Here is a 24304-nt window from a genome sequence, read left to right as displayed (position 1 = left end):
ATGAGATGGAGTTTTTAGAAGATACTTTAATAATTGGTCATTTGAAGTTAAAAAAATGACGCGTTCTTTAGAAAAAGTAACAAAATTGTTTTATTACTGGTTAACGACCAACCAAATCAAATGAGACCTTGTAAAAACTCCATCTCGTCCCATAAGTTTTAGTACTCGCAACGGGTACATAGATGTTAACTTCGTAAAATCTTTAAAATTAATTAAGAATAATTACGAGACAGGGAAAACATAATTTTTTCCTAACTGATGGAACGCAAAATGTTAAGTGTTGGTTATGTGTGGGACAAATGTTCAATGTCAATAAAGAAAGTTACGTCACCAAAATATTAGGTGTGTGAATGTTTGGTTTATTATGTCATGTTGGTATCTCTAAGGGAGTTCTAAGAGCAAGTTTGGATCAAGTTCTTTCATCTTACATAAATTGTTGTGAAAAAAGTTACAAGTTTGTACGTCACAGACACTTGATATGTCCTTTTAGACTTATATAAATTTACGTTACAATAAGATGATATTACATTTTAGCAAATTGTCATCTTTATTTTATAACATCGATTTTTTGAAGATTTTTAGTTGTTTTTTTTCATCGAATTATTTGTTTTAACAATATTATCTAAATTTTGTTGTTGTTTTTTTCTTAAGTTTAATGTTGTAAATAAATAAAAAAAAATATGAAAGAGTTATACCATATTCCTGTAAGAAATGTAATAATTTAAATTATCTAAAAAATATTATTTTTAAAAACAAACAAAAAAATTGTTGTTGTTGTATGTATAAGTAACGGAAGTGAAGGATTGTGGATTATTTTTCTGAAGGACTTCGCTTTGCAAAAAATAATATAAATAAAATTCCATCCAAAACTTTGCACAAAATACTATCCACTGGAGACGATACAACATTATACTTCGGCTTACCAAAGACCTTAAATATTCTTTTCTAATCATTGATACAATACAATAAGTAACAGTCTAACTTCTAGAGTTCTAAAATCAAAAAACTTTTGAAAAATAAGGAAAATATCTTCAGAATTTGCCCTAGGAGCAAGTGTGCAAAATTTCAGCTAATTTCGAAAATTTTCTACAGTTTGCTCCATCAGGTTTTAACGTTTTTTCAATCATTTCACATTCATCAAGTCTCTTGAATAATCACCATTCTCATCTGTCTCCTCTCGGTCCGCAGAATCTAAATCAGCGGAAAATTTCACCCAAAGTCTGTAAAGCAAAAAAATAATCATGACCACATTTTTTGTAGTATAAAACACCATTGTGGTACTTGACACGTTATATTTAACAGTAAACACAACTCTGGCAATGAAATAGGGCAGCTCCAGTGTTGTCAGTAAGAAAAAGGTTTGAAAAAAATCTTGGTCCACCAAATTCATTGATTTTAACTTTGGGATTCGTTGTAAAAAATCTGCAAGACGATTTTGTTTGGTTTGTTCCGTTTCGTTGTTATTGACGTCATCATCCAACTGTTCCGTTGTAGAGGAAAATCGGACTGAATTACGATTGAATCCGGAACTCTTAGCTTGCTTCAAGACCTTTGAGAATTCATCCCATCGACCATAATGTGCAAGTGTTTGCAAGTAACGAGCAGTTTCTTTGCTTTCTCTTTCATTGGTACTCAAATTGGTGTCTGCACGGAAACGGATCTTTTTACTTCTTTTTTGATCATCTGATTTCACTGCGTCTGATAAAAAAGTACCTTGGAAGAGAGAAAAACCGAAATACTTTAGTCTAGTTGGCAGAGCTACTTTTATATTCTATAAGAAACTTGTCCTTAAGAGGATGAGCAGAGGCCTAAAATTTAGTATGTGGGGCAGCAGAAATCCTCCTTGGAGTGAATCAATCCCATACATAAAGTCATTTACTGACTGGCTTGATACAATAATCCAGCCTCGTTCTCTGTGTAGTATTAGTTTTTTTATTTATTGCTTACTGATAGCGCTAGATAATACCCTGACATTGGCTGGTTTTCGAACGTGTAAGATTACGTAATCCAAAAACAAAACGTCAGATTTCATTCGTTCTTCTTTTTTGAAGCCGTTGCATTGCAGTGCAACTTTGTAACGTCAGAATTCTTTATTCATAGTCACTAGAAATGTATAGTATTCAATTGACATTGCTGGCGTCTATCAGTAACATAAATAAAGCCTGGAATACACGGGGACGAGGTTGACAATAATCGTGAGCATTATCAGGATAAAAAGTGAACTAAAGGACTGGGTTCGAGTTTGGAAATGAAAAAAAACTTATTTAATGTTCAAAGAAAAAGGATATTCATTCAAGATATTCTTTGCAATCCACGAAATATATCGCGGTTATGTTATACCAAGAAAATTAAATAAAAGGGTTTTATTCATGACGTAATGCTTTCTATGGAAATACCCCGGTCTTAGCTAGTAGTGGCAAAATTAAACTAGACAAAAGTTGTATAAAATTTTTCACTACTCGCAAAAACCAGGGTCTTTCCGTAGAAAACATTACGTCATGAATATCATAAATTAAAATTCCTTGCCTATACCTTGTTTACGTCGAGGAATTTGAGGAATTTGACTTCTTGTAATAGAATGATCATCCTCAAAGACGTTATCATCCATCAGTTTGCTTTCCAGCGTGAACGCGCGCGTACGAAACTCATATGACGAACATCGCTGAGGTGATGTCGGCATAGATAGTGTATTAGATCGTTCATCTTTCAATGCTAGGGTGACTGAAGAAAGTGTAGCGTGATATGAAGCACGTGTTTTACTTTTTTGTTTCATCAATTTTCGAATGTAGCGTGGTACTCCACTTGCACTCGTTCGAACAGGCTGAAAGACACAAAGGTTTGTTAACTTACATATAAAAAGTATTAAATTTTCACCCAAGGTCTACCCATCTGGTTACAGAGCCCCCCCCCAAATGTTGTTCTTTGGAAACCATACGCAAGTCCTAACGAAAATTACAGAAATTACCGACTGGGGGGTTTGGCGAACTAGGAAAACCAGAGGGCCTTTAATTTAATTGGAAAAAAAGTTCTTAATTGGATTTTTTTTTTTTTTTCATCTTTGGCCTTTACTTCTTCAAGCTTTCGTAAATCTTGAAAATTTAAGGCAGAAATGTAAGATGCAATAAATTATGAAACAAAGTAGAGCAGTTATACTTTTAAACAACAATTTACACATTCTCTATAAGCAACCAGTTCTTTAAGGCTCGGGCCCTAAAATTGGAAGGATAACTTTTGTACTTCATCGTAACAAAAGAAGCTTTTTGTCCGATATCCCTTGCCCAGTAAGCACATTATATGGTATAATCTTAGAGGCTCTTCAGAAATTCAAATAAGGCTAAGCAACTCTAGCCCTGAGTCCAAAATCTGGGTTGTATTTATAAAAAATATCGTCATTATATTAATACCTTTAGATTTCCATTAATGTCTGTTCTGGTCCTGGTTTCTTCGCCGAACAAATTTTGGTCATCTTCAGTAATTTCTTCTTTGTATTCATCAGTAGTTTTGGTGGTAACAACAGCAAATTGTAAAATACTGACCGAATACAAAACAAGGACCGTGTCTGTTACTTGACGATTTCGTAAATCAGGAAAATCATTCCAGGTATTTAGAAATTCTAGAAAACAAAAAGATTATTATATGCTAAAGGACTTGTTTCGTACATGGTTCGACTTTTGGAAGAGTGACTAAAGAAGCAATGGAAAGTTACCCCCAAAATATTAAACATTTTTCTAAATAGCTATCGGAACAGTGAAGAATTTTGGCTGAGAGTGAAATAGGTATGAATTACCTTCAAGGAAAGTTTTTGGCTAGAATCCAATTTGACGAATGGTCGAAAAAGTTTCTTAGAGGGAATTTACTTTGGCAAATGGCTAGAATTTGGTGGTTGTAGGAAATTTCTGGCCAACAATCGTTATTAAATAAGCTAAAAAGGTCCGAAATAAAAAGTATTTAGAGAATGCATGGTGTAAATTGAATTTGGCGGGATTTAAATTTGATGGAATAAGGCTGTGTAAATCCTGTGCTATGCATTAAGTCCTCAAGTTCAGAGCATACTAAAACCTACCAATACAATCAGCTCCATTCCCAATGAAAGCCAATAGCAATGCAGATAACTGATCACGTGTCAATTCACCTCTCGGCAATAACCAACGACCCATTACTAGAGCCCCTAACATTCCAATTTCAATAGCTGCACGTAGTTTCTGATCATCCTTCATCTTTGATTTGGCTGCAAGACAAAGTCTTGTTTGTTCTTCGTCATACTGTAAAGGAAAAGAGAAATCGTGGTGCGAAGTTTATCGCATATAAGAAATTCGGTAGTATATAGTATGCCCGGAGAATAGAAACAGATCTTATATACAGTAAAACCTGATACACTAATAACCCTTTCCGTGCCAATGTCCAGTTTATTTGTCATTGCGGAAATTTCTCGACAGACACACTGTATTGAAATTGTTCTAAGCATAATTAATAACCTCACCAATGACTACACTCTATAATTACGCTCAACCTAACGACTTGTACCTACCAACCATATATAATTTTCCTTTTTCACACCCTCGAAAGTCTCACAAAAACCATTAAAAAGTCTTTGTAAGGGTTCAAAATTCACAAAAAATCTAAATTTCTTCTCTCAAAGTGTCGTGAACTTCAAAAATTTGGACAAAAATCGGGTGAAAATTTTAAGAAAAGTCTCTCTAAGGGTCGCAAGAACGTCGCAGTTTTTCTCTCTCATTTTAGGAAAAGTCATTCTAAGGGTCCCCAAAACGCCATTTTCCCTCTCTTTAAGGGTCGATCTTTGGCTCGGACATACCCGTCACCTCGCGAACCTAGTACCCCCGGGGCTAAGAAAAGCTTTATTAGTGTTTTATAAGGTATCTGTGGTTCAACCAGTGTCAAAGAGAAAATCCAGAATAACAAAACAAAAATCGAACAAACATAATACATAGTAATTCTTTCTTTTGAAATTTTGGAGAGATTTAAAATTACCTGAAGTTTTGGATTCAGATTTTGTTGTTCCCATAATGCAGTGCATTTGATTTCTTCATCCATAAGAAATGATTCGAGAATACAAGTGTTTGGTATCATAATGAGAATGTAAATAAATCCACTGGGCCAAAAACTGAAAGTATAAAGTAAATTTTAAATTACAGACTACTCAATGTATACCCAATTTTTGCTACTTTGACCCCTAAATTGCTTGAAATTAAGTAATTTCAAGCTCAGTATTGTTCTTAAATTGTTCTTATTTTTTGCCGATTTTGAGCCTCATTGTTCTTTTAAATTAAAAAAGTGTATGCAGCTAGGCTAAGGAGATTTCAAGAGAGATTTCGAGACTTCAGTCTGAAAGTTTATTCATCTATCCATAAAAAGGCACATTAAAGAAACTCAAGTTTATATTTTCTTTTTAGATTGTAAAAATTATGATTTCCTATGGAAAAATTTTGTTGATTATGAAAAACATCTATAGACTGATATGAGCTGATGAACTTTAAAATTTCATACTTACTACTTATATTCGTGGCCCTTCCTTATAATCACCGTATAAGCACCTTCCAAAACGATCAGTGCTAAAATCAATGTTAACAACCAGTATTTACTCTCTTTAACGCTAACTGCATCATCGACGTAAATTCTTTGTAAAATTTCACGTAAACTCCATACAGAGTGAAAAACAAATATTAAACGACTTAAAATGGCCGCAGAAAACCTCCAACATAGCGACATTTTAAACTCTTCAAACGATTTCACTTACATAAAAGGCAAAGATAAATAAATTGTCCATAAAAAAATTTACATGGTAGTGTAATCAGAATTTTGAGTAATCAAAAATTTCTATAGAATTTTCATATAATTACCTGATTAACTTGGGAATGATAATAGTTAGCAATATGAAAATGTTTAATTAGTCATTAATCATTTTTTGAGAAATTATCATACAGTAATGTCTCTTCAACTCGATAACCTTAACTCGAACAAGTTTTCTCGCCCCTTCAGTTAACAATGCCTTAACAACTTTAAAATTCTTTAGTTCGAACAAATTTGTACGTGTTCGAGTTACAGAGACTCAACACTGTAATTGATTTTGGAAAGTAAGGAATATAGAAATTAAATCATAATCAGAAATTCATAAATAGGAAAATAATATTTTTCGGTTTTCAAAAATAAATAAAATATACAGCCTTCATAATATATACCTATCTCTATAATATCTATCATTTGGAATGAGATTTAATTTTTCATTTTTCATAAAAAGTACAAAAATATCGGACTTGAAAATCTACGAATGTAAACAAAATATAAAGAATAGCTTTTTGGCATAAAACTGCAAGCTTGTAGTTTAAAGTAATAAATCTTCAGAGTTGGGTCAAGCTTTAAGACTCGCAAGAATTATTATTGTTGTTATAATAAGAGTTACAATCATTTCCTGCCATACAAAATAGACCATGGCGATCTTCACTTGACTTGATAAACAAAGGGTTGGACAATTATTACCATGTTAAAAACAAAGCAAATTGGAATACGATGATTATTTGAAACTTGGGGCATGGTAAATTCTACGGAAAAAAATACATAGAACAAGAAATCCCCCTAAAAGATGTTCAGAACCTGTTTCAAACATTTTATTTTATTTGAAAGTTGCAAAAAGGCCTTTCTATAGTTTATCTTTTAAGGTTTGGGAATTATAAACTTCTGAAAAGCAACAACTTAAAAGCATTCTAAGTTGACTGACTGAATATGATTTAAAAAAAGTCGGTTGACGATGAATGACTACATGTTTAATTATCTATCTTTTCATTTAACTCAAAGGATGAAAAAGAATTATAGATGACCAGCATTCTAATAGATGGAGAAAATTAGAATTCCAAAAGCTGCCAAAGCATAAAAACTATTGAGGTATTTTGATTCTCAGGAATGGTTGTGAAATATTAAAACAGAAACACAAGAGACGGGGAAAGGGAAGGCGAGAGGAGAAGAGGTAGGGTGTTGATGGGGCCTTCGAGAAGAAAACAAAAGAGGTCATAGGGAGGGAGCCCGGATGAAAAACACGACAGAAGAAAAACTCAAACAAGAAAAAAAACACTAATTAGAATAGCGCATAGAGCCCTACAGCTCTACTTTACAATGAGGACAGTTTTTATAGTCCATTAGGTGAATTATTCTATGGACTTTGCAAACTATCTGAGGTCTTTTATTAAGGATACCATTACAGTTGCCACAAATCAACTTTTCGACCGATTCATCGCAAATACACTGAAAAATAAAGAATTTGATAAGTTTGTACTTAAGTTTCTATCTTTATTTGGTTACACATCTTATGGCTTTTTATGCTTCACTTAATAAATTGGTCTGTAGAAAACAAAAATTATAAACATCATGTTTTTTAAAACAATCCAATTCATTTCCGTCATTTGTATTTACTTGATAGCTCGACCAAGCGAGTTTGTTCGTTTTCTTTCGACGACACTTTTTATATGAGCTGTGAGCCAACATTATAAGAATTAGCAATATTTAATCATTCTTGGGTCATCTAATTCCTCTATTTAAATATCAGATTTATCTAATGCATTAAATTTCAATAATAAGGGAAGCTGTTCCATCAACTTCAGTATTAATTTCAAAGGAAAGAAAAAAAAATGAAGATAAACTATTACAGTACCTGGCTTTCCATATCTAACTTGGCTTTCCATGCATTTGCTTTCTGTAAATTTTGGTACGCCGCTACGTCTTGAAATTGTTCTCGTACAGGAGATCCAGGTGCTCTATTGAAGGATCTTCGACCAATCTTCTCCTTTTCCTTTATTTGGATGTTCTTTAAGAATTCCATGATTCGTTTACCTCGACCACGACCTAAAGAAAATTTCTTTGTTATTCATTCGTGTTTTTTCTTAAAGATGTTTGGATTGAGGAGTTGTTAAAAAGGGTTATGTCCAGCAATTTCCTTCAGCTACTTCATGGTTTAGATAGGATTGATATCTACTTGAGTGGTTAAAAATTGTTCTGTATACATCAGTTTATAAAATACAAGACGGGTCTCCTGTCTAAAATAGTAATCACTAATTTCCATTTCTCAAATACATTCACTATTTCCTTGAACTACATTGATGATTTTGTATAAGAAACAATCTGTCAAAAATTTTGAAAAAATTGAAAAGGCAATTCATTTTTTGTTAACCCTTAGACACCGAAGGACGCCAATATGCGTCCAAAACAAGCCAAAATACTGAGTCTCACACTTGAGGCCATAGCTCCACTTGATTTAAAGAAGCATAAACCAAATGCTTTAAGAAAGAGTATGAAAATAGCTTTTCAATGGTACCAAAACTATCTTCTAAATCAAAGGCTACAAGCTTTTATGGCGCTTTAAAGTTTTGAGTTTCAAAAAAAAATTAGAAAAATTTCAACTTTTTCAAAAAAATCAGCGCGCACAAAAGGTTAAAGTAAAATTTTCAAAATTTGTTTGAGGACTCCAAAGTGCTCAAAATGACTGAAAATCATGTTTGAGGGCGATTTGAAATTCTTTTGATGCTTAACAAGAGCCGCAAAGATGCGGATAAATATTTCCTTTACAAATGTTAAAATAATAATTGATGTCCTAAAAAGGTTTCAAAGTGCTTTAAATCTCAGATAACATCAAGCAACACAAGTCCCTAAGAATTTCAAAATTCCATTTACGATATTGCCAGTATTTACAGGATTATTCATAAGATGACTGTAGGTTCAAAGCTATGGATCACGAAATATATCCAAGCTGAACCCGACTGAGAACAACAATGCAGTAATCAAATTGGCTGGAACTTTAATAGACCTTTTTTCAAAGAGGACGTCCTGTTGAATAATTATGTAGTCCAGCCATAAAAACAATGATAGAGCCATGCATAGTTACTGTATCATGCATATTGTAATAATTATGCATGGTTTTATCATTGTTTTTCTGCTGGACTACATAATTATTCAACAGGGTGGTCTCTTTGAAAAAAGGTCTATTTTCGTTAGGTGGACTTTAAATGGATTTTAGTATTATACTAGCGGTCACCAAGTAGAGTGTTGTTGAACATATCAAAAGACCTTATTATATAATTATTATTTTAAGCGCTGATTTCCAGAAATATTATATAGCCAAAAAGGGCAAATATTTAAAATGAAAGAATGACAAAAAGGAGAATATATTCACAGTAAGAAAACCAAAGAATATATATTTTCAAAATGAGATGAAATATTTTGCATTATACTTTCATATAAAATATTGTAAAAAATGTAAAAATTTAAAAAGTAACTTTCGGAGTTTTTTGAAATAATGTACGTGCTAAAAAGTAAAAATCTTTCAAAACAGGCAAACAATTTCCTATTTTCCGACAGAATGCAAAAAAAAAAATCTCATTTTTATATACTGGGAAACATTTAATAATATGAAAGAATGTTGATAGGAAAAAATTCCCCTTTAGGGGAATCTTCTGTTAGAACAGAAGCCATTTTATGATTTCCAAAAGCATGCTACAAGAGCAAAAAATTTCACATACTTGGAAACAATCAAAATTTCCAAAAAAATGTCAGAAAAGAAAATATATTGTCATGCCAGGAAATCACTTGAGTTTTCTTCATTTTTTAAATGCATGTGGAAGAAAATGTCAAGTTCACGACAAATGTTTTCCACGTTTTGAATGCACGCGTAAGAAAATCTCCAAATTTATCACAAAAGTTTCCACGTTTTATTAAATGTACATACAGTACATACCGCCAACTGCTTTAACTTGGGACGATTGGTCGAAACATGGGACTGTTTGATATCTGGTCTGTATTTTCACTAACTTGTTAAATCTCTTTGACAACAAATTTGTTTTGATAACTCCACCAAGTTTATCAATCATACTTCCTTTCATAACATGTCACGATAACTTTCACTGATAGCGCCGATTGAAGAATTAGAGAACGCCCGCTGCCTAACAGCCTATCACCTGATGGGATTAACAAAATAACACGTGTGTAACTTGCCGCGCTCCATCGTTTTGCCATTTTTTAATACGCCGTTCATTAACTCAAATTAAATGACTTTGGAGGTTCGGTGAAATGGTGGCCAAATTGCCGTCCCATGTTTTGTCAGATAGTCCCAAGTTAGAGCAGTTGACGGTAAGAAAATCTCCAAATTCACGACAAAAGTTTCCACGTTTAAAACACACGTTATAAAAGATCTCTAAATTCACAACTAAAGTTTTCCACGTTTTAAAATGCACGCGGGGAAGAAAATCTCCAAGTTCAAGAAAAATTTTAATTGTACATGTGAGGTGATTTCAAATTATTTACATCCATATTCAATGCAATAAACCTTTTAAGGGGGCTGTGGCATCTTTAAAATTTTAAATTTATAACCGAGTTTTCACTAACCTAACTGTCACTAACCCCAGCAGTTAATTCATTATTGTTGTAGATAAAAAAAAAAACCAAGGGAAATTCAATCATTAACCAGTCAATTTTGCTCCATGCTTAAATGTTTAACTAAAATCAGTTCATCGACCATTCCCATTGTTGCATTGTCGGCATTTGCATTCGTTGGGTGCAAACTTTAATTTCATTGCAAGTAAGTAATTTTTCAGGTATAACATGGTCAAATTTATTAACAGTCACTTGCCTTCGTACAATTTATGTAAATATACAAACAAAATTGAAGTTATTTTGTTGTGAAAGTTGATAAAATGTCCTGTTTTTCCAAGACCAAGAGATTGTATCATCTCTCATTCCAGCTCATTCCAGCCAAACCAACAGAATGTAAAAACGAAACATCAAATCCAGAAAGGAATATTATGAAAAGTTCACTATCGACCATTCCTTGTGACAATCGTACAAAAATCATGATCCAATTCAACTCATCAAAAGAAAAGTTAGCGAAAGAGCAAAAGTTGTTGTCTATTTTCTGCCATCTTTGTTTTGACAGTTAGAAACAAATCAGTATGGTCCGATCAACAATACGCTTTTGAAACGGCCGACGTTGCCCGATCGACGTAAGGAGAATAGAGCGCCGTACGGACATTTACCACAGACGTTTCTCGAAGAAATGACGTCTTCCGCCTCAAGAAAAGAACTTTCTACTGTTTTCACCGCCGGAGCTTGATTTAAAAAGAGACTCATGTACAAACTCACGAAATTGACCAAAACCGAGCGTTAGACTTGAAGGAGAAGAAATTTTACCGTTTTAACAAATATTTCCTTCTGGAAAGGAAATATTTAAAAATAATTTTAAAAGGTCTTTTTAAAATATTTCTCATCTTCTTTTACTGTAAGTCACACAATGTAAACAGAAAAAGAAATTTTTGATCATTGTTTTTTAAAGAATAAGGATGTAATTCAAGATTGATTTCAAGGATAGGAAATTTTAAATATTCAAGGATTTTTCTCTGAATTGGAAGGTTCGTAATTCTGTGTCTGTTTGTTTCAGTAAAATTCAGATTCTTCTCTGAGATGAATAAATTTTTAATAATTGTCTTGAAAGTCTATCATTTTATTTGGTATATTAGCCTCCCCATCTTCACTATGCCTGTCAACTCTGGGAAATGTATGCCAATAATGTCAATACAAAAGATTGGTTAGTGTAAAACACAGGTCATATGACAACAGGTCACAAGTCACAGGTCACAGGTCACAGGTCACAGGTCACAGGTCACAGGTCACAACCCATGACACTTAAATTATGTAAATAATGACATTTATCTCAAAATATGAAGTTATTTGTACATCAATTTACAATACAATAAAATATTTTTCATGCTTATATAAGAATGCTGCAACGCTGCAAGTGGATATAGTTTGACAGGTTTTGAAAACAATAAATGCTCCAAAAAGCTAGGGGATAAAATTATTTAAATATTTATAAGATATAATCCCATTGACGCTATTTTAATCGATTCTTGTTATCATACCCAAAGTGATGCAGAAGATAAAATGAGAATCACATAGTGATTGTGAAATAACCATTTTCATGGGCTGTTTAAAGCAAAAGGTGACATTAATATTTTTTAATGTGTTCTTTGTGTATAACAATTAACATGTGTAACATGCATTGATAACATTGAAAAGATAATTTTTATTGCATGTGTGATATAATAGGTGTAATATATATTACAGGTACCTATCAGGTCCATGTTGTACACAGCATAGAACGCGAAAGTACGTGCTGAGCACGTGGTTGGATTTTGAGCTTTAAAATAGTTTTAGATCAATAAAATACCTTTTGAATGATATTTTGGACATCATCAGGTGTTTTTCAAATATTTTCTTTGTGTTTTACAGTAACTGACGCTGACCTATCAGCACTGACCTGTGACCTCAGACCTATGTTTTACACTAACCAAACAAAAGACTTATGACTTCTAACCTACCAAGAACATCTCCATCTTTTTGTCGTTTTAGGTTTTGAAACATTACTCAAAAACAGCCTTAAAATCTGAAAGTTCAAAATTACTGCATGTCCAAGCAGCCAGAAGCAGCTAAATCTCATCCAAGAAGACAAGTATTGTGCACGTAGGGTGAAGTAAGAGTTTCTTCCAGTTTAGGCCCCGAAGCTGCTCATGGCTCAGGAGGAGTAACCACCCAGGATTTATTTATGGAGGATGGGGCTCATTTAGAGGATTGGCAATTCATAGCTTCAGTTAGCCTATGTGAGGTCTGGTTACAGTACCCCTCTTATATACTTTAAATGTCACTTTATAAATTTACTTAGTTTACAGAATTTTCTAGCGGCTCAGCGGCCCAGTGGTTAAAAGAGTCAGGTTTGGAACCACTGAAAAGACAAATATGGTAGTTGAATTCTTAATTTTAAAGATAATTTAAGATTCAATTTTTTTATAATAACATTGAAAATTTTTGAAGCACCCTCGTACGATTTTAACTCTTTGAGTCTTCGCAAAGCCTTAAAAGAAAATATTCTTACAGTAACTTCTCTTTTGTAAAGAGCAACAAAACTCTAGTTTTTTTTAATTTTATTTTCAACTGAGGATTGTTTTAAATAAGACTGAAACTGTCAGTATTGATACAATAATTTTCACTTCTTCAACTGGTAATCATAATACAGTATATACACATAGCTGTCAACTCTCCCACATTTTCAGGATTTTCTCCCGCATCTCCCACATTTCCAAAAATTTTCCAATTTCCTGAAAAAAAATTCAGATTTTGAAAAAATGGAATGGCAAAATTTCCCAAGTTTGGAAAATTGGGATGAAAAATTCCTCGATTTCGCGAAAAAAATTTCCGATGTCGGTCTTCGCAGGAAAATTCACCCGATTTCCTGATTTTCCGATTTGGAAAAATTAGATTATCGGGGAAAATTTTTCCAACTTGGAGCTCTCCCACATTTTTTACACAGTCTAGTTTATGATATTTTTGCTGCTTGTTTAACGCTACGTGCAGGTAACTCGCCTACAGGGAGATTTTTCCCTGCAATGCAGGTTCGGCCTGATTGGCCATCTTTCAGCATATTACTTGGCAGTACTTTTGCGCGCATTTTGATAATTTCGATGTGCGAGCATAATTTATGGAAAAAGCTGACTCTGCAGAAAAAAGAAAAACAAATGAAAATGAAAACATAAAGTCTAAATGAAAGGCTGAAAGTCTAAATACATGTGCCTGATGTTTTGATGTGTTTTTTAGTAGCTTTGAAATTCTTAAGAGCTTGTGGAGGAGTTTTTATGGTAAGTTGATTATGAATGTTTGCCTGGGTTTCCGAAGTTTAGAAAGTCTGTCAACAAGGGTTCACACACAGACTGTTTATAACATTCTGTGTCAGACTAATCTACCTGCACCAAGCTCCATAATCTTAGAACTTTGTGAGGTGTTTTTGTTTTTTCTAAGATTAAGAGCTTAGGATTCCCAGACTAACTGTATATACAGCAGCATCCTTACCATTTCCTCTGCCGAGATGTGTGTATTGGTTGTATTGTTCCATTTTTGGATCAATAAATCTGTAAATGGTCAACTTGATGGAGCTTTCTTGATATGTTGATGTAGTTGGATGAGTCTGATTTGTTGTTGTTTTCAGTTGTTTGTGCCAGCAACGTCCCACAGCTTGAGAATCCTTGACGATTCTCTTCTCCGCTGTGACTTTTCGGTGAAATCCCGGAATAAATTTTGTTTTAATAACTTCAGGGTTTGAGAAAAGCCTGATAACTTTTTAACGAAGGAGAGTGATTATGAAGCCGAAAATTTTCCCCGGTCTCCCGACTGGTTTTCCCGCGAAAAATCATAAACAAATATGGCGGATAAAAATATTTTTACAAGGTTGTGGAGCAACCACAAACTGACAAAACCTAATCCTAATGTAAAAAATCTATATATATTAATACGCTAAAATATGGAAGCCGAGAAGAGTCATTTGGCGATTTCTTTCAAACTGTCGAGATTTCTTTCAAACTGTCGAGAATTCTTTCAAACTGTCGAGATTTCTTTCAAACTGTCAAGATTTCTTTCAAACTGTCGAGCTTCCAATAAGTGTCGCATTCCCAAAAGAATCGCGATTTCATTTTTTTCCAGAAAAAATGTAGAGATTCCCTCATCAAAACCGCGGGAACATAAACTAAACGCAGGACATGGGTATCACCTCCATACTTCCACATTTCGGTAGCCACCATAGAGCAAAGTGTCACGGGGTATTGACAGGGTCTTTGCAATGTTGTGGTTAATGAGGGATAGTGAGTATCCACGAGCCAGAAAAGCTTTGGTAAGGAAATTCAGTTCTTTTGTTAGATTACGGTCATTACTGATTATGAGGTTGTATCGTAGTCCTTGTGAGTATATAATTCCTTCTTTGACATGTAGGGGGTGATTTGATTGAAAGTGAAGGAATTGAGAGCGGTCCGTGGGTTTTCTGTATATATAGAAGTGTGGAACTACTGATGGTTAGAGATAGAAATTGAGGGGTCTAGGAAGTTGATTCTTTCTTTGGAATGTTCGAATGTTAATTTTATTGTGTCATGGATTATGTTCATGAATTGTTTGAGTATATAATTATGAAAATCATGCAGTTTGAGAAAAAAACTAGGTACTTATAAAAGATACTTAGAAAAGATAGAGCTTTCCAATGAACCAAGTTTGACAGGGGTAGTTAAAAGTTCGAAAATCGGCCTAAAGTGCCTATACTTATCTGTCTGTGTAACCTTTATAAGGTTACTTGGTTGCTTGTTTACTTGGGTGCTTACTATTAAAATTTGAACAATTTCGGTAACAGCAGCAGTTGGATGATGGTATCGGTATCGGTATGGGGTACAGCTTCTCAATAAGAAAAAGTAAACGCAAAACTTTAAAAAAAATTCTCTAAGAAGACTCGTATATTACAGATACAAAAAACTACAAAAATGATTTAAAAAAAAAGAGAAACCCAAAAGTATCAACACAATCGCAAGTGTATAAAAGTATATAATTATGAAAATGCAGTTTGAGACTCGGTTTGAGAAACATTTTGAAAAGATTTTTGCGGTAGATGGTATCTTTAATCGAACTAAAATTATTTTTTCGGAAAATTCTTCTAAAAGCTTATTTACTTCAAAATCTTGAAAATAGTGCTTTTTGACCAATTTTCCATCCAAATTTTTCATAGGAAAATAGCCATAACTTTTTATACATTAATTTAGAAAAATTTTCCGAAAAATCTAAAACAGTTCAATTCTTTGCGGACATTTTAAAAAAACTTCGAAACAAAAAGGTTACACATTAAAACTTTTTATAAAAGAAGGTGATGCTTTTAACGTCTTTTTAAAGTTCATAACGTCATTTCTGCAATTAAATCCTTAATTACTCTGAAGGGATTTGATTAAAAAGCAATTTAAAAGGGTTAAAGAACCTAAAACATAACTTTTATGTTCAAATACTAAAATCAATTTTCCAACTATGGTCAGAGCCCTTAAGTGCATTTTTTCCTTTCGATTTCCAATAAGCATAAAACCATAGGACACTTTCCTAGTAGGTCTAGTTTAAGACTAGTTTTTTTACCAGGGACGATTTGTTCAACCAAATTTCAAGGGTTAGGGGAGGGGCTCGACCAGGTCTGTGACACGGGGTTGATTTTTCATTAATAGTTGATAATATTTTAAAGATTGATAAACCAGTCTTTGAGATTGTCCTGGGAGCAAAAATGATTTAAATTTCTATGATTATTAGAAAAATTATAAATTGGTGTTCTATTTACAATGTTCTGTGCTATCAATTCCGAAAGAAATTGAAATTCAAATATTAATACAGTAAGTTCAGTTTCTTTTTTTCCCTTTAAATATCATCATTTTATCACGACAACCTAAAACTTGTATATCAGCAAAAACGTTACAAGATATAGGCAGCTAATTAATCACTAAAGTAGATAATCTTTATCAGCAAGTTATGAGCCACCGCAATGGGCCCATTGTCAATAAACGATCCAAATAACAAACATCATCCAAAACAGTTGAATAACTAAATCTCATCCATTGGATCAATCATAACTGTGTATGTATTTTGGTTTTCCGAATAATTCATATTTAACGATGGCCTGATCAAATAAATTCATTCATTTTGATTCCTGAAGATTTCGATCTAAAAGAGAATTAGAAAAATGAAAATACCGGACGAAAAGATCACTTTTTTCCATTTTCTAAGAAATCAACAAAATCTTATGTATAGGTAACATTTTTACGACTAATCCTTTTGAAAGCCATAAAGTTAGAGAGTCCTAATAGTAATAACCTATAAGTAGTAAGTATATTGATCTGGTGGCTGTCGGCGGAGCCGGGAGTGAGGGAGTCTATCCCCTTTTCTATTTACGCTAGACCTTGGAGATCGAATACTGAGGTGGAGCGCCACACCTACTCTCAGCTCCCAGTAACTTACCGCCTAGATCAGATTACCCAATCTAAGCTACTCATCCGCTGAGTTGGCGGTGACCGGGGATCGAACCCACAACCCTTAGATTGTAAGGCAAATGCTCTACCGACTGAGCTACCCGGCCACTCTAAAAAGACCTATAAAAATATACATATGTTTATTAAAATCTTCGAAATCTGAGGAGAAGGAAGAGATCATTTATCAATATTAAGTTCTTACCATAGTCCGTATAAAAAACTCTGGTCTGGAAGCTTTTTGTTTCTTTCCATTGTTTCTAACTTGAACTAGCGCTGTGAAATCAGTTTGTTTCGCTCACTTTTTGATCAAGTGATTAAATCTTAAACCAATCCCAAGAGGAGTACTAGGTAACGTGATCAAAAACTAAGGACTAAGTTCTTACATAATTGGGCCTCGTTTTCGTTTACAACAAATTACTATGGCGCCAATAAGAATGACAAGAACGACACCAGCAACAAGCAAACCAATGATCAATGGAAATGAATCATCATCGCTTTCCTTTCCTTCTTCATTATTTTGACCTAAGAAGAAACAAAATACATCTTTCAATATCTAACTATAATTAGGGGTCATCCAAGTTGTATGTACGCAAAATTTTTCCAAATATTGAATACCCCCTCCCCCCTTGTAAGCTGAGAACAATAGAAATTACGTCATTTAAACAATAGACGTACGCTTTTGCTAAGCCCCCTCTTTCCTCCCTCTTCAGTGCGTACGTACTATGTGGATGGTCCCTTAGCCTGGAGACCAATTAATACTATTCAAATAGACTGGAAAGCGCAATTTTGAACTTTATTTCAAAATTATGTATATTAAATTTGTCTTCAGTTCAAGTATTTGAACGTTTTGGTGATTTTATTTCAAAATGTCAACCTCGTAAAGTGTTTCCTTGTCTTTTTTTCACTGAAACCAGCATGTGGAAACTATCCTTATGAGTCAAACTTGTTTCCACATTAAAACAGAATCAAATCTCAATATCGATTTTGTATTCAGGGAAATTTCCCCCGCATCATTATCCGACACCATAAAAGAAGTAGTGCAAAATTTTAAATTCTTTTATAGTTATTGTTTTATGGTACCGGTACTACTTACACTGTGTAATCCGAATCACTTTCTCGACGTCCCCGTACGTTGGAGCTGCAGACGCCGTAACCAAAATGTTAAACGGTTCACTAAAAGCTCCTGTCATCGTGAACAAATCAAAATTTGAAGCATTGTCAATCTGATATGTTCCATTGCTCACAAGGTTACCATTTTGAATGTTGTGATGCTTCGGCACATTTGAAAGGATCAATTTAACGGTACCGAGAGAATTTAAAGGCATTCTGATGTTATACATGAATTGTAATTTCGAAGCATCTTTTGGGTAACAATTGTCCTCCATTGTTAAATCAGGCTGTAACGAGCCTTTAGTGCTGACCGTGAATTCAAATGATCGTGATTTTCGGACATTTTCATCTAAAGAACGCCTTTTTCGGACAGATTTCTTTTCAACGTGAACGGTTAATTTTAGCTTGAAATCCTGTTGTTCACCATCAAAAGAGATTTCCATTTCAGAAAGTTCTTGTTCCGACAAAAAGACAGTGTTATTGACACGCTGTCCGGTCGAAATTTTCACACTGTCCGGAATATTGGTCAGTTCGGCAGTGATTTGAGTTTTGTTATCACCGGGCGCACGTTTAACGTATACTAATACCGGTAGTTTTCCAGTAAAGTTGAAAATTTGGATAGGATTAACAAAAATAATGGGTGGTTCTAGCGGTTTTTCAGCTATAAAAAGAAAGGTGAATTTTAAATTATTGAAAGTTGAGCTTTCTTGGATAATATTTTCTAGAAACAAAAATGCGGAAATTGAAAAGCATTGCCAGGGAAAACATCCCTGATTAAATAAACACTTAAACTTATTAATTATCCTCAATCTATGAGTACAGTATACTTTTGATCAATATAAATCTTAAGAACTACTGCTCGTTATTTCGAACCGCTTAATAAAAACTAAAGAATGGATTTTCATCACCTTATACGGCTGAAAAAAAAAAGAATATTAATCTAACGGTCTTACTTGAATTACAATCTTTTCCATATCTTGAGTTGAAACATGAGCATACGTTGTCACTGACACAAGCACCATTATTTGAACAATCATTCAACAATTTGCACGAGGCTAGAGAATAAAGTCATTTAAACACCAACTTAGTAAGATACTTAAAAATGGTCGCATTTACCAAAATTTCACCCCTAAAGTTCTTTTTTCTTTCGGTGGAAAATCCGTTCGGAAAATTTACATAAATCTGCATCATCCGCGCAGAAACCTCCAATGCTTTAAGGGCTCTTACCATAGTCCAAAAATCTATTTTGGTATTTGAACATAAAAGTTATATTTCAGGTTCCTTGACACTTTTAACAAAGAATCGCCTTTATGAATTGCTTAAGAGTAATTAAGAACTTAATTGCAAAAATGACGTTATGAACTTTAAAAAGATGTTAATAATATGTTGCATCACCCTCTTTTACAAAAAGTGCTTAGTTTTAATGGGTAATTAACTTTTTTGTTTCAAAATTTCTTTCCACTGTCCGCAAAGAATTGAACTATTTTAAATTTTGCGGAAAATTTTTCTAAAAAGATGTGTCAAAAGTTATGACTGTTTTTTTAAGCAAAATCCAGATGAAAAATTGATTAAAAACCACTATTTTGGAGATTTCGACACAAAGAAGCATTTACAAAAATTTTCCGCAAAAATTCTTATTGTTCGGTAAAAGATACACCATCTACTGCGAAAAAATTTTCAAAATGTTTTTTCTTCGCCGAAACTAAGCTCTTCAAAGTTGAAATAATCTTCCTCGCAAAAGTCTTCATTTTCTTCTTCATCAAATTTTTTCAATGCAATTTTTGAATTTTCAGATTCAGGAATAGTTTGTCTAACAGAAAATGTATAACATGCCATAGTTTTGTTGGTTACATAAGTCAGAAAACACATTTTAAACACGGCAATTATGAAAAATTCACTATGGTCAGAGCCCTTAAGAAACGTTCTATTTTCCCGCCGGAACTGCTTTAAAGATTCCTCTGAACAAGATATTCTTATACTTATTAAGAATCGAAACTTTTACTGTTTCAACTTTTGAGGAAGAGAAAACCCCTTCTCGTGAAAATGCACCGTCGTTCAAATTGACCCTACAAGGCATTTCAAGGAAGCCTGAAAATCTTAATGTATGCGTTAATCCCCTCCCACTCTAGCTTAAACTGGTACATCAACAAATCAAGTAACAGGTATACCTTTTGGGATACGAAGATTCAATCTCGGTCCATCAACCATTTGGTTACCAACATTATCGTAAGATGAAACACTAATCACATTGTCTGTACCACTGGCAAAATCCAATGTGAACAAATTGGAATTCATATTATGTAAGAGTGGTTCTCGTGTCCCATCCGTTTCTAGAATAAAACCAGAAAAATATGTATTAGTAAGACCTAATAAAAAGATCTCAGGCTTGGTCTAGTCACTATCCTCAAGTAGAGGATTCGGCTCTGCATTAAGAAATCGTTTGTTTTATCTAATGTTTCCTCCCGTAATGATGGGGATTCCCAGCTTGGTTGCGAAACTTTGTTCGAATTTGGAAAATCTCTCTATGGTTAAATTTTTGCGGTGTAATTAAAACAAAATCTATATTCAGGGACAACACACCTAATACTAAAATACCGTATTACTTTGAATAAACGCCCCCGTCTTTTAAACGCCCGCTTCAAATAAACGCCCACCTCTTAAAATCTAAATGAAACAGGTAGCAATAAGGAAGTATAATACGAAGGAAAACTTAAAGTATTTGGACTAATTATGACCTATTTCTACAGTACAGCCCTATATTGACATATTTGTACACAAATATAAAAGAAAGGTAAAATAAAGTTCCCATTCATTTTAATAAAGTGACCTTTGTTACAGATGATTCAATAAACGCCCCCCTTCTTTTAAACGCCGCCTCGAATAAACGCCCCTTTTAAAATCCAGAAAATTTAATAAACGCCCGGGGGTGTTTATTCGAAGTAAAAAAAACAACCATTGATTTTGAAGACATCATAATGACTGAGTCCTGATCCTTCATCTTGACTGTTAACTTTGATGATGACGGAGGATGAATAATTTCTTGTGGTGTTCACCAATGAAATATTGACAAAGGGCTCATCACCATCGATCTGTTGACGTAGAAGATATGAATTCGATTGTTTGTCAAAAAACTCATACCATATTGTAGCCTGGGAAAGCGGTAAACCAGCAACAAAAATATAAAGAAACTAGACCGTGAACAAAGTTTACCGCTTTAATTCCAAGGCTAGACAAAATTGCAAGCGCTTGAAACAAAATCCCTCCTAATATCAAAAGTATTTTGATATTTGGGGGGGGGGGGCTGGAAATAAATGTTTTGTTTTTCTAAAAATGGGAATAAAATCTTTGCTTTTGGTATATCTTTATATTGCTTTTTTTACAACCAAAACGTCCCAAACGAAAATTTAATCTTACTGTATTGAATATAGGTGGAGTTTCTATAGCCTCATTCTGATCAAAGATAATACTGGCTTTTGCGTTGATTACAGAATAAGTTGAAGTGTCTTCTTTAGCGCGAACAGTATATGTGAAGAATCCTTGTCCATCTGTCCCATTGAGAGGGTTGGGAGGTAAAAAACCAACTAATGGACTTGATGGTCTCTCACCTATGATTAAAACGAGTGAAAGGTCATCTGAAAGGGATCCCTGTAAGAAAGACTGAAAAACTGAGTTAATTTGATGGATAGAGATCCAGATGAATACTTAGACCATGGTTCTTTACTCACTTTTAATGTTCATCTTACACTCGTAACGTCTTACTCTCATAGCAGATCATCCATTCTTCGTATACCACTCTCTGCTCTTAAGAAATATGGGGTATGTTACAATCTGACCAGGTTGTTCAGCCAAAAAATTCAAAACCGCGTTTGTAAGCGAATGCGACTGGGTACCAATGTTTAAGTTTTTAATTTAAGCTTTATTTTGGTGCAATTGTTTATTGCTTTAGACAATCAAAGTGCTCGAAACTTCAGTTAATATTTATATCCCAAATCTGGATGAAAAAGATTAAATTGGTCGCCAAATCCGGGCAGATTTTCTAACGGAGCCATGGCCTTTAGAATGAATATGTGCTACACCGAGTATCAGAATATGCTCGGAGGTTAAAAACGTCCAAATAACTTTTATGAATGCCGAAAGAACGTTGCATGCTATTTTAGAGCGGTCAAAGCCTCAAAGCTTCAAGTTACTTTACAATAAAAAGCTAACGCAGAACCATTGAGTTTAAAGCCAAAGAACTAGAGATGAATCTACAACCTTTCTTAAGAAAGCTTTTGAATGACGGATTGAGTCTAGTGCTGAAGAGTATCAACTCTAGTCCCTTCGAGGCTTTAAACTCAATGCACGGAAGTCTACTATCAACTATACACGGCGCAGCATACCTGTTGTAGGCTCCAGAGTTTCCATTACCACTGTTATCTTTCGTTCTTTCAAATCCAATGCAGCAAATAGTCTCACATAAATTGACATGCTTTCTTTCACGTTCAACATTTTCTACAAAACATAAAAAAGAAATGTGACTGTATGTGGTTCAGAAATCATGTAAATAGGCTACATTTTTAAAATAGAAATATAGTTGTTTTTTTAGCTTAGGAGCGTTCGTAAGCGTCTTCAATAGCTTTACAAGGCAACCTTTTCTATACAGAAAGAGTTGTAGAAAAAATTTTCTCATTATAGTTACATGACGGTGACGAAAATTTTTTTGCTGAGATTTCTCTGAGGCAGGTAGGCTACTTGAAACAAAGTTTATCCATTTAACTTCAACTTGTTTATGTTTCATTTTGATTGAATTTGTTTCAAGTGGGCCCAAGACCTTTAGGTAAATAGTTCTTACGATGTAAACAAAGAATTTCATTTACATTTTTATTACTTTGTAAAAGGCTATCAAAACGGTGGCATGCTTAGTAATAAATCACGCATATATCGGGCCCAGAATCCTTAATTTGGCATTTTATCATGACTCATATCATAACTATGTTCGTTTGCTTGCTACCTTGAGTGGAGTAAATCTCGTGTTGATGATCCGCAATTTTCATAATTTTTGGCTATTTTCGTGAAATTTGGTCAAGATTTTTTGTTTGTAAAAAAAAGTCAATAAATTTATCCTCTTAAAAGATAGTTGAGAAAAGTTAGAGGCCGATGGAAAAGCGAAAGCATGCCTGATCTGAAAACGGAAAACTCGATGCCCAGGGGTTCATTCAGGCAAATTCGGGTACTGGGACATGCTGCTGGTCAAGGCCCCCTTTTTTAGGTCCTGAAGTTATCTGACAGGGTCTCAAATTTACTAATTTTCAAGGAGTGTAACTAACAAGGTTGACTTTTGGCTATTTTGTACAATTTTCAGGATGGAAATTAGAAAATCTTTCAATTTTTGTCTACTTTTAGTCATTTTTTGCCTCCTTTTAAGGTGAAAATAGGATAACTTTTCAATTTTTCTTTTTGACACGGTCCCAAATTTACCAAATATTCATATCTGACAGGGTCCCACTTGAAACTCCAGCGGCACGTCCCTGTCGATCATCAAGGTCAGTGACCCCCCTGGTTTCAATGCCTTACCTGAACAACCGGGCTGCATCTTTTTTCAACAAAAGTATAATTCCCAAACCCAAAGGAACAGAATTCAAAAGTTGTCAAATCCAAATCATCGTCTAGTTGTGACATAATCAATACTTTTTGCGCAGGCGCAGTTGCATTGATGTCATTTTCAAATCGGACTTTGTACTTGAGATCGGTATTTAGCGGTATGAAATGGCCATCGCCATACCCTGCTGGTCCAATAATGTCGTTCTGGCAAAAATTACAAAAAGAAGATATTATTGAATTAATAAATCCAGTAAAACATATAATTAAATATAAAAATTGAATTTTGAGGTTCCGCTGATCTATAATAGAAAATAAAGTAAAACTCCTGTGAGAGACTTTCAGATGGGTGTAAAAATTACCCTCCACCCCTGCACAGCTCCCGTACATTACAAAGTAATTAATTTGGGGAAACTTACCGGATCAATAGATAAAACCCATTCCAAAAAGTCATCAAATAATTTTGGTGCATCACAAACTGTTGCCGATGTACCATTCTTGCAAGAAATAAAATTCCAAATTTGATCTTTAATTTTCCCATCAACATATTTTTCTATGCCTTCAAATAAATTTTTAATCCTTTTTTTAGCCTGTTCTGCTAACCATTTACCAGCTTTAGGAATCTTCTTAATGTTTCCACCAATTATTTGCCAGCCTACAAAAGATTTGAAAATTTTTGGTTTTACGACGATGCTTTTTTCTTAAGCTTTATTGTATAATTTCTTTCTTAATCTCTTTCTATATTCTAATATTTTGATTTT

The 24304-nt window shown here is 33.8% G+C and overlaps 3 protein-coding genes across 3 annotated transcripts in view; all 3 read right to left on the bottom strand.

Moving 5' to 3' along the window:
* Positions 1-907: 907 nt before the first annotated feature.
* LOC136818115 (uncharacterized) lies at positions 908-5773 on the bottom strand. The gene is made up of 6 exons (XM_067074473.1): positions 5510-5773; positions 4990-5122; positions 4064-4262; positions 3405-3613; positions 2533-2821; positions 908-1713 (listed from the first exon to the last, which is right to left on the bottom strand). Exons 1-6 carry the CDS (start codon positions 5725-5727, stop codon positions 1124-1126), a joined length of 1638 nt encoding a protein of 545 aa, XP_066930574.1. The 5' UTR covers positions 5728-5773; the 3' UTR covers positions 908-1123.
* Positions 5774-6130: 357 nt separating this feature from the next.
* On the bottom strand, positions 6131-14113 carry LOC136818105 (uncharacterized). Its single transcript, XM_067074462.1, has 3 exons — positions 13894-14113; positions 7661-7851; positions 6131-7254 (listed from the first exon to the last, which is right to left on the bottom strand). Exons 1-3 carry the CDS (start codon positions 13934-13936, stop codon positions 7108-7110), a joined length of 381 nt encoding a protein of 126 aa, XP_066930563.1. The 5' UTR covers positions 13937-14113; the 3' UTR covers positions 6131-7107.
* Positions 14114-16056: 1943 nt separating this feature from the next.
* The window catches only part of LOC136818097 (uncharacterized), a 50786-nt gene continuing 42538 nt past the window's right edge, over positions 16057-24304 (bottom strand). Inside the window, exons 26-35 of the mRNA XM_067074453.1 lie at positions 23963-24198; positions 23520-23750; positions 22346-22457; positions 21381-21571; positions 20920-21055; positions 20135-20296; positions 18920-19021; positions 17950-18627; positions 17240-17378; positions 16057-16551 (exon numbers count right to left, since the gene is read on the bottom strand). Of these exons, the coding sequence (XP_066930554.1) occupies positions 16512-16551; positions 17240-17378; positions 17950-18627; positions 18920-19021; positions 20135-20296; positions 20920-21055; positions 21381-21571; positions 22346-22457; positions 23520-23750; positions 23963-24198 (2027 nt within the window). The 3' untranslated portion in view covers positions 16057-16511. The remainder of the gene's footprint in view (positions 16552-17239; positions 17379-17949; positions 18628-18919; positions 19022-20134; positions 20297-20919; positions 21056-21380; positions 21572-22345; positions 22458-23519; positions 23751-23962; positions 24199-24304) is intronic.

Source organism: Clytia hemisphaerica, unplaced genomic scaffold (genome assembly GCF_902728285.1).
Source record: "Clytia hemisphaerica strain Z4C2 unplaced genomic scaffold, Clytia hemisphaerica genome assembly, whole genome shotgun sequence".
Taxonomy (NCBI): Eukaryota; Metazoa; Cnidaria; class Hydrozoa; order Leptothecata; family Clytiidae; genus Clytia; species Clytia hemisphaerica.
The sequence above is the reverse complement of the archived record's forward strand: the minus strand, read 5'-3'. Positions and strand labels throughout refer to the sequence as shown.

Bases quoted from the DNA above. Each gene is read 5' to 3' on its own strand.
- LOC136818105 (XM_067074462.1), bottom strand. From the start codon at position 13,936: ATGGAACAATACAACCAATACACACATCTCGGCAGAGGAAATG. The intron at 7,852-13,893 runs GTAAGGATGCTG...AATTTTCTTTAG, and splicing joins ACATCTCGGCAGAGGAAATG to GTCGTGGTCGAGGTAAACGA. The intron at 7,255-7,660 runs GTACTGTAATAG...TTTATTTTTCAG, and splicing joins AGTTAGATATGGAAAGCCAG to TGTATTTGCGATGAATCGGT.
- LOC136818115 (XM_067074473.1), bottom strand. From the start codon at position 5,727: ATGTCGCTATGTTGGAGGTTTTCTGCGGCCATTTTAAGTCGTTTAATA. The intron at 4,263-4,989 runs GTAATTTTAAAT...TTTCCTTTACAG, and splicing joins ATCTGAATCCAAAACTTCAG to TATGACGAAGAACAAACAAG. The intron at 1,714-2,532 runs GTATAGGCAAGG...CTCTCTTCCAAG, and splicing joins AATTCCTCGACGTAAACAAG to GTACTTTTTTATCAGACGCA.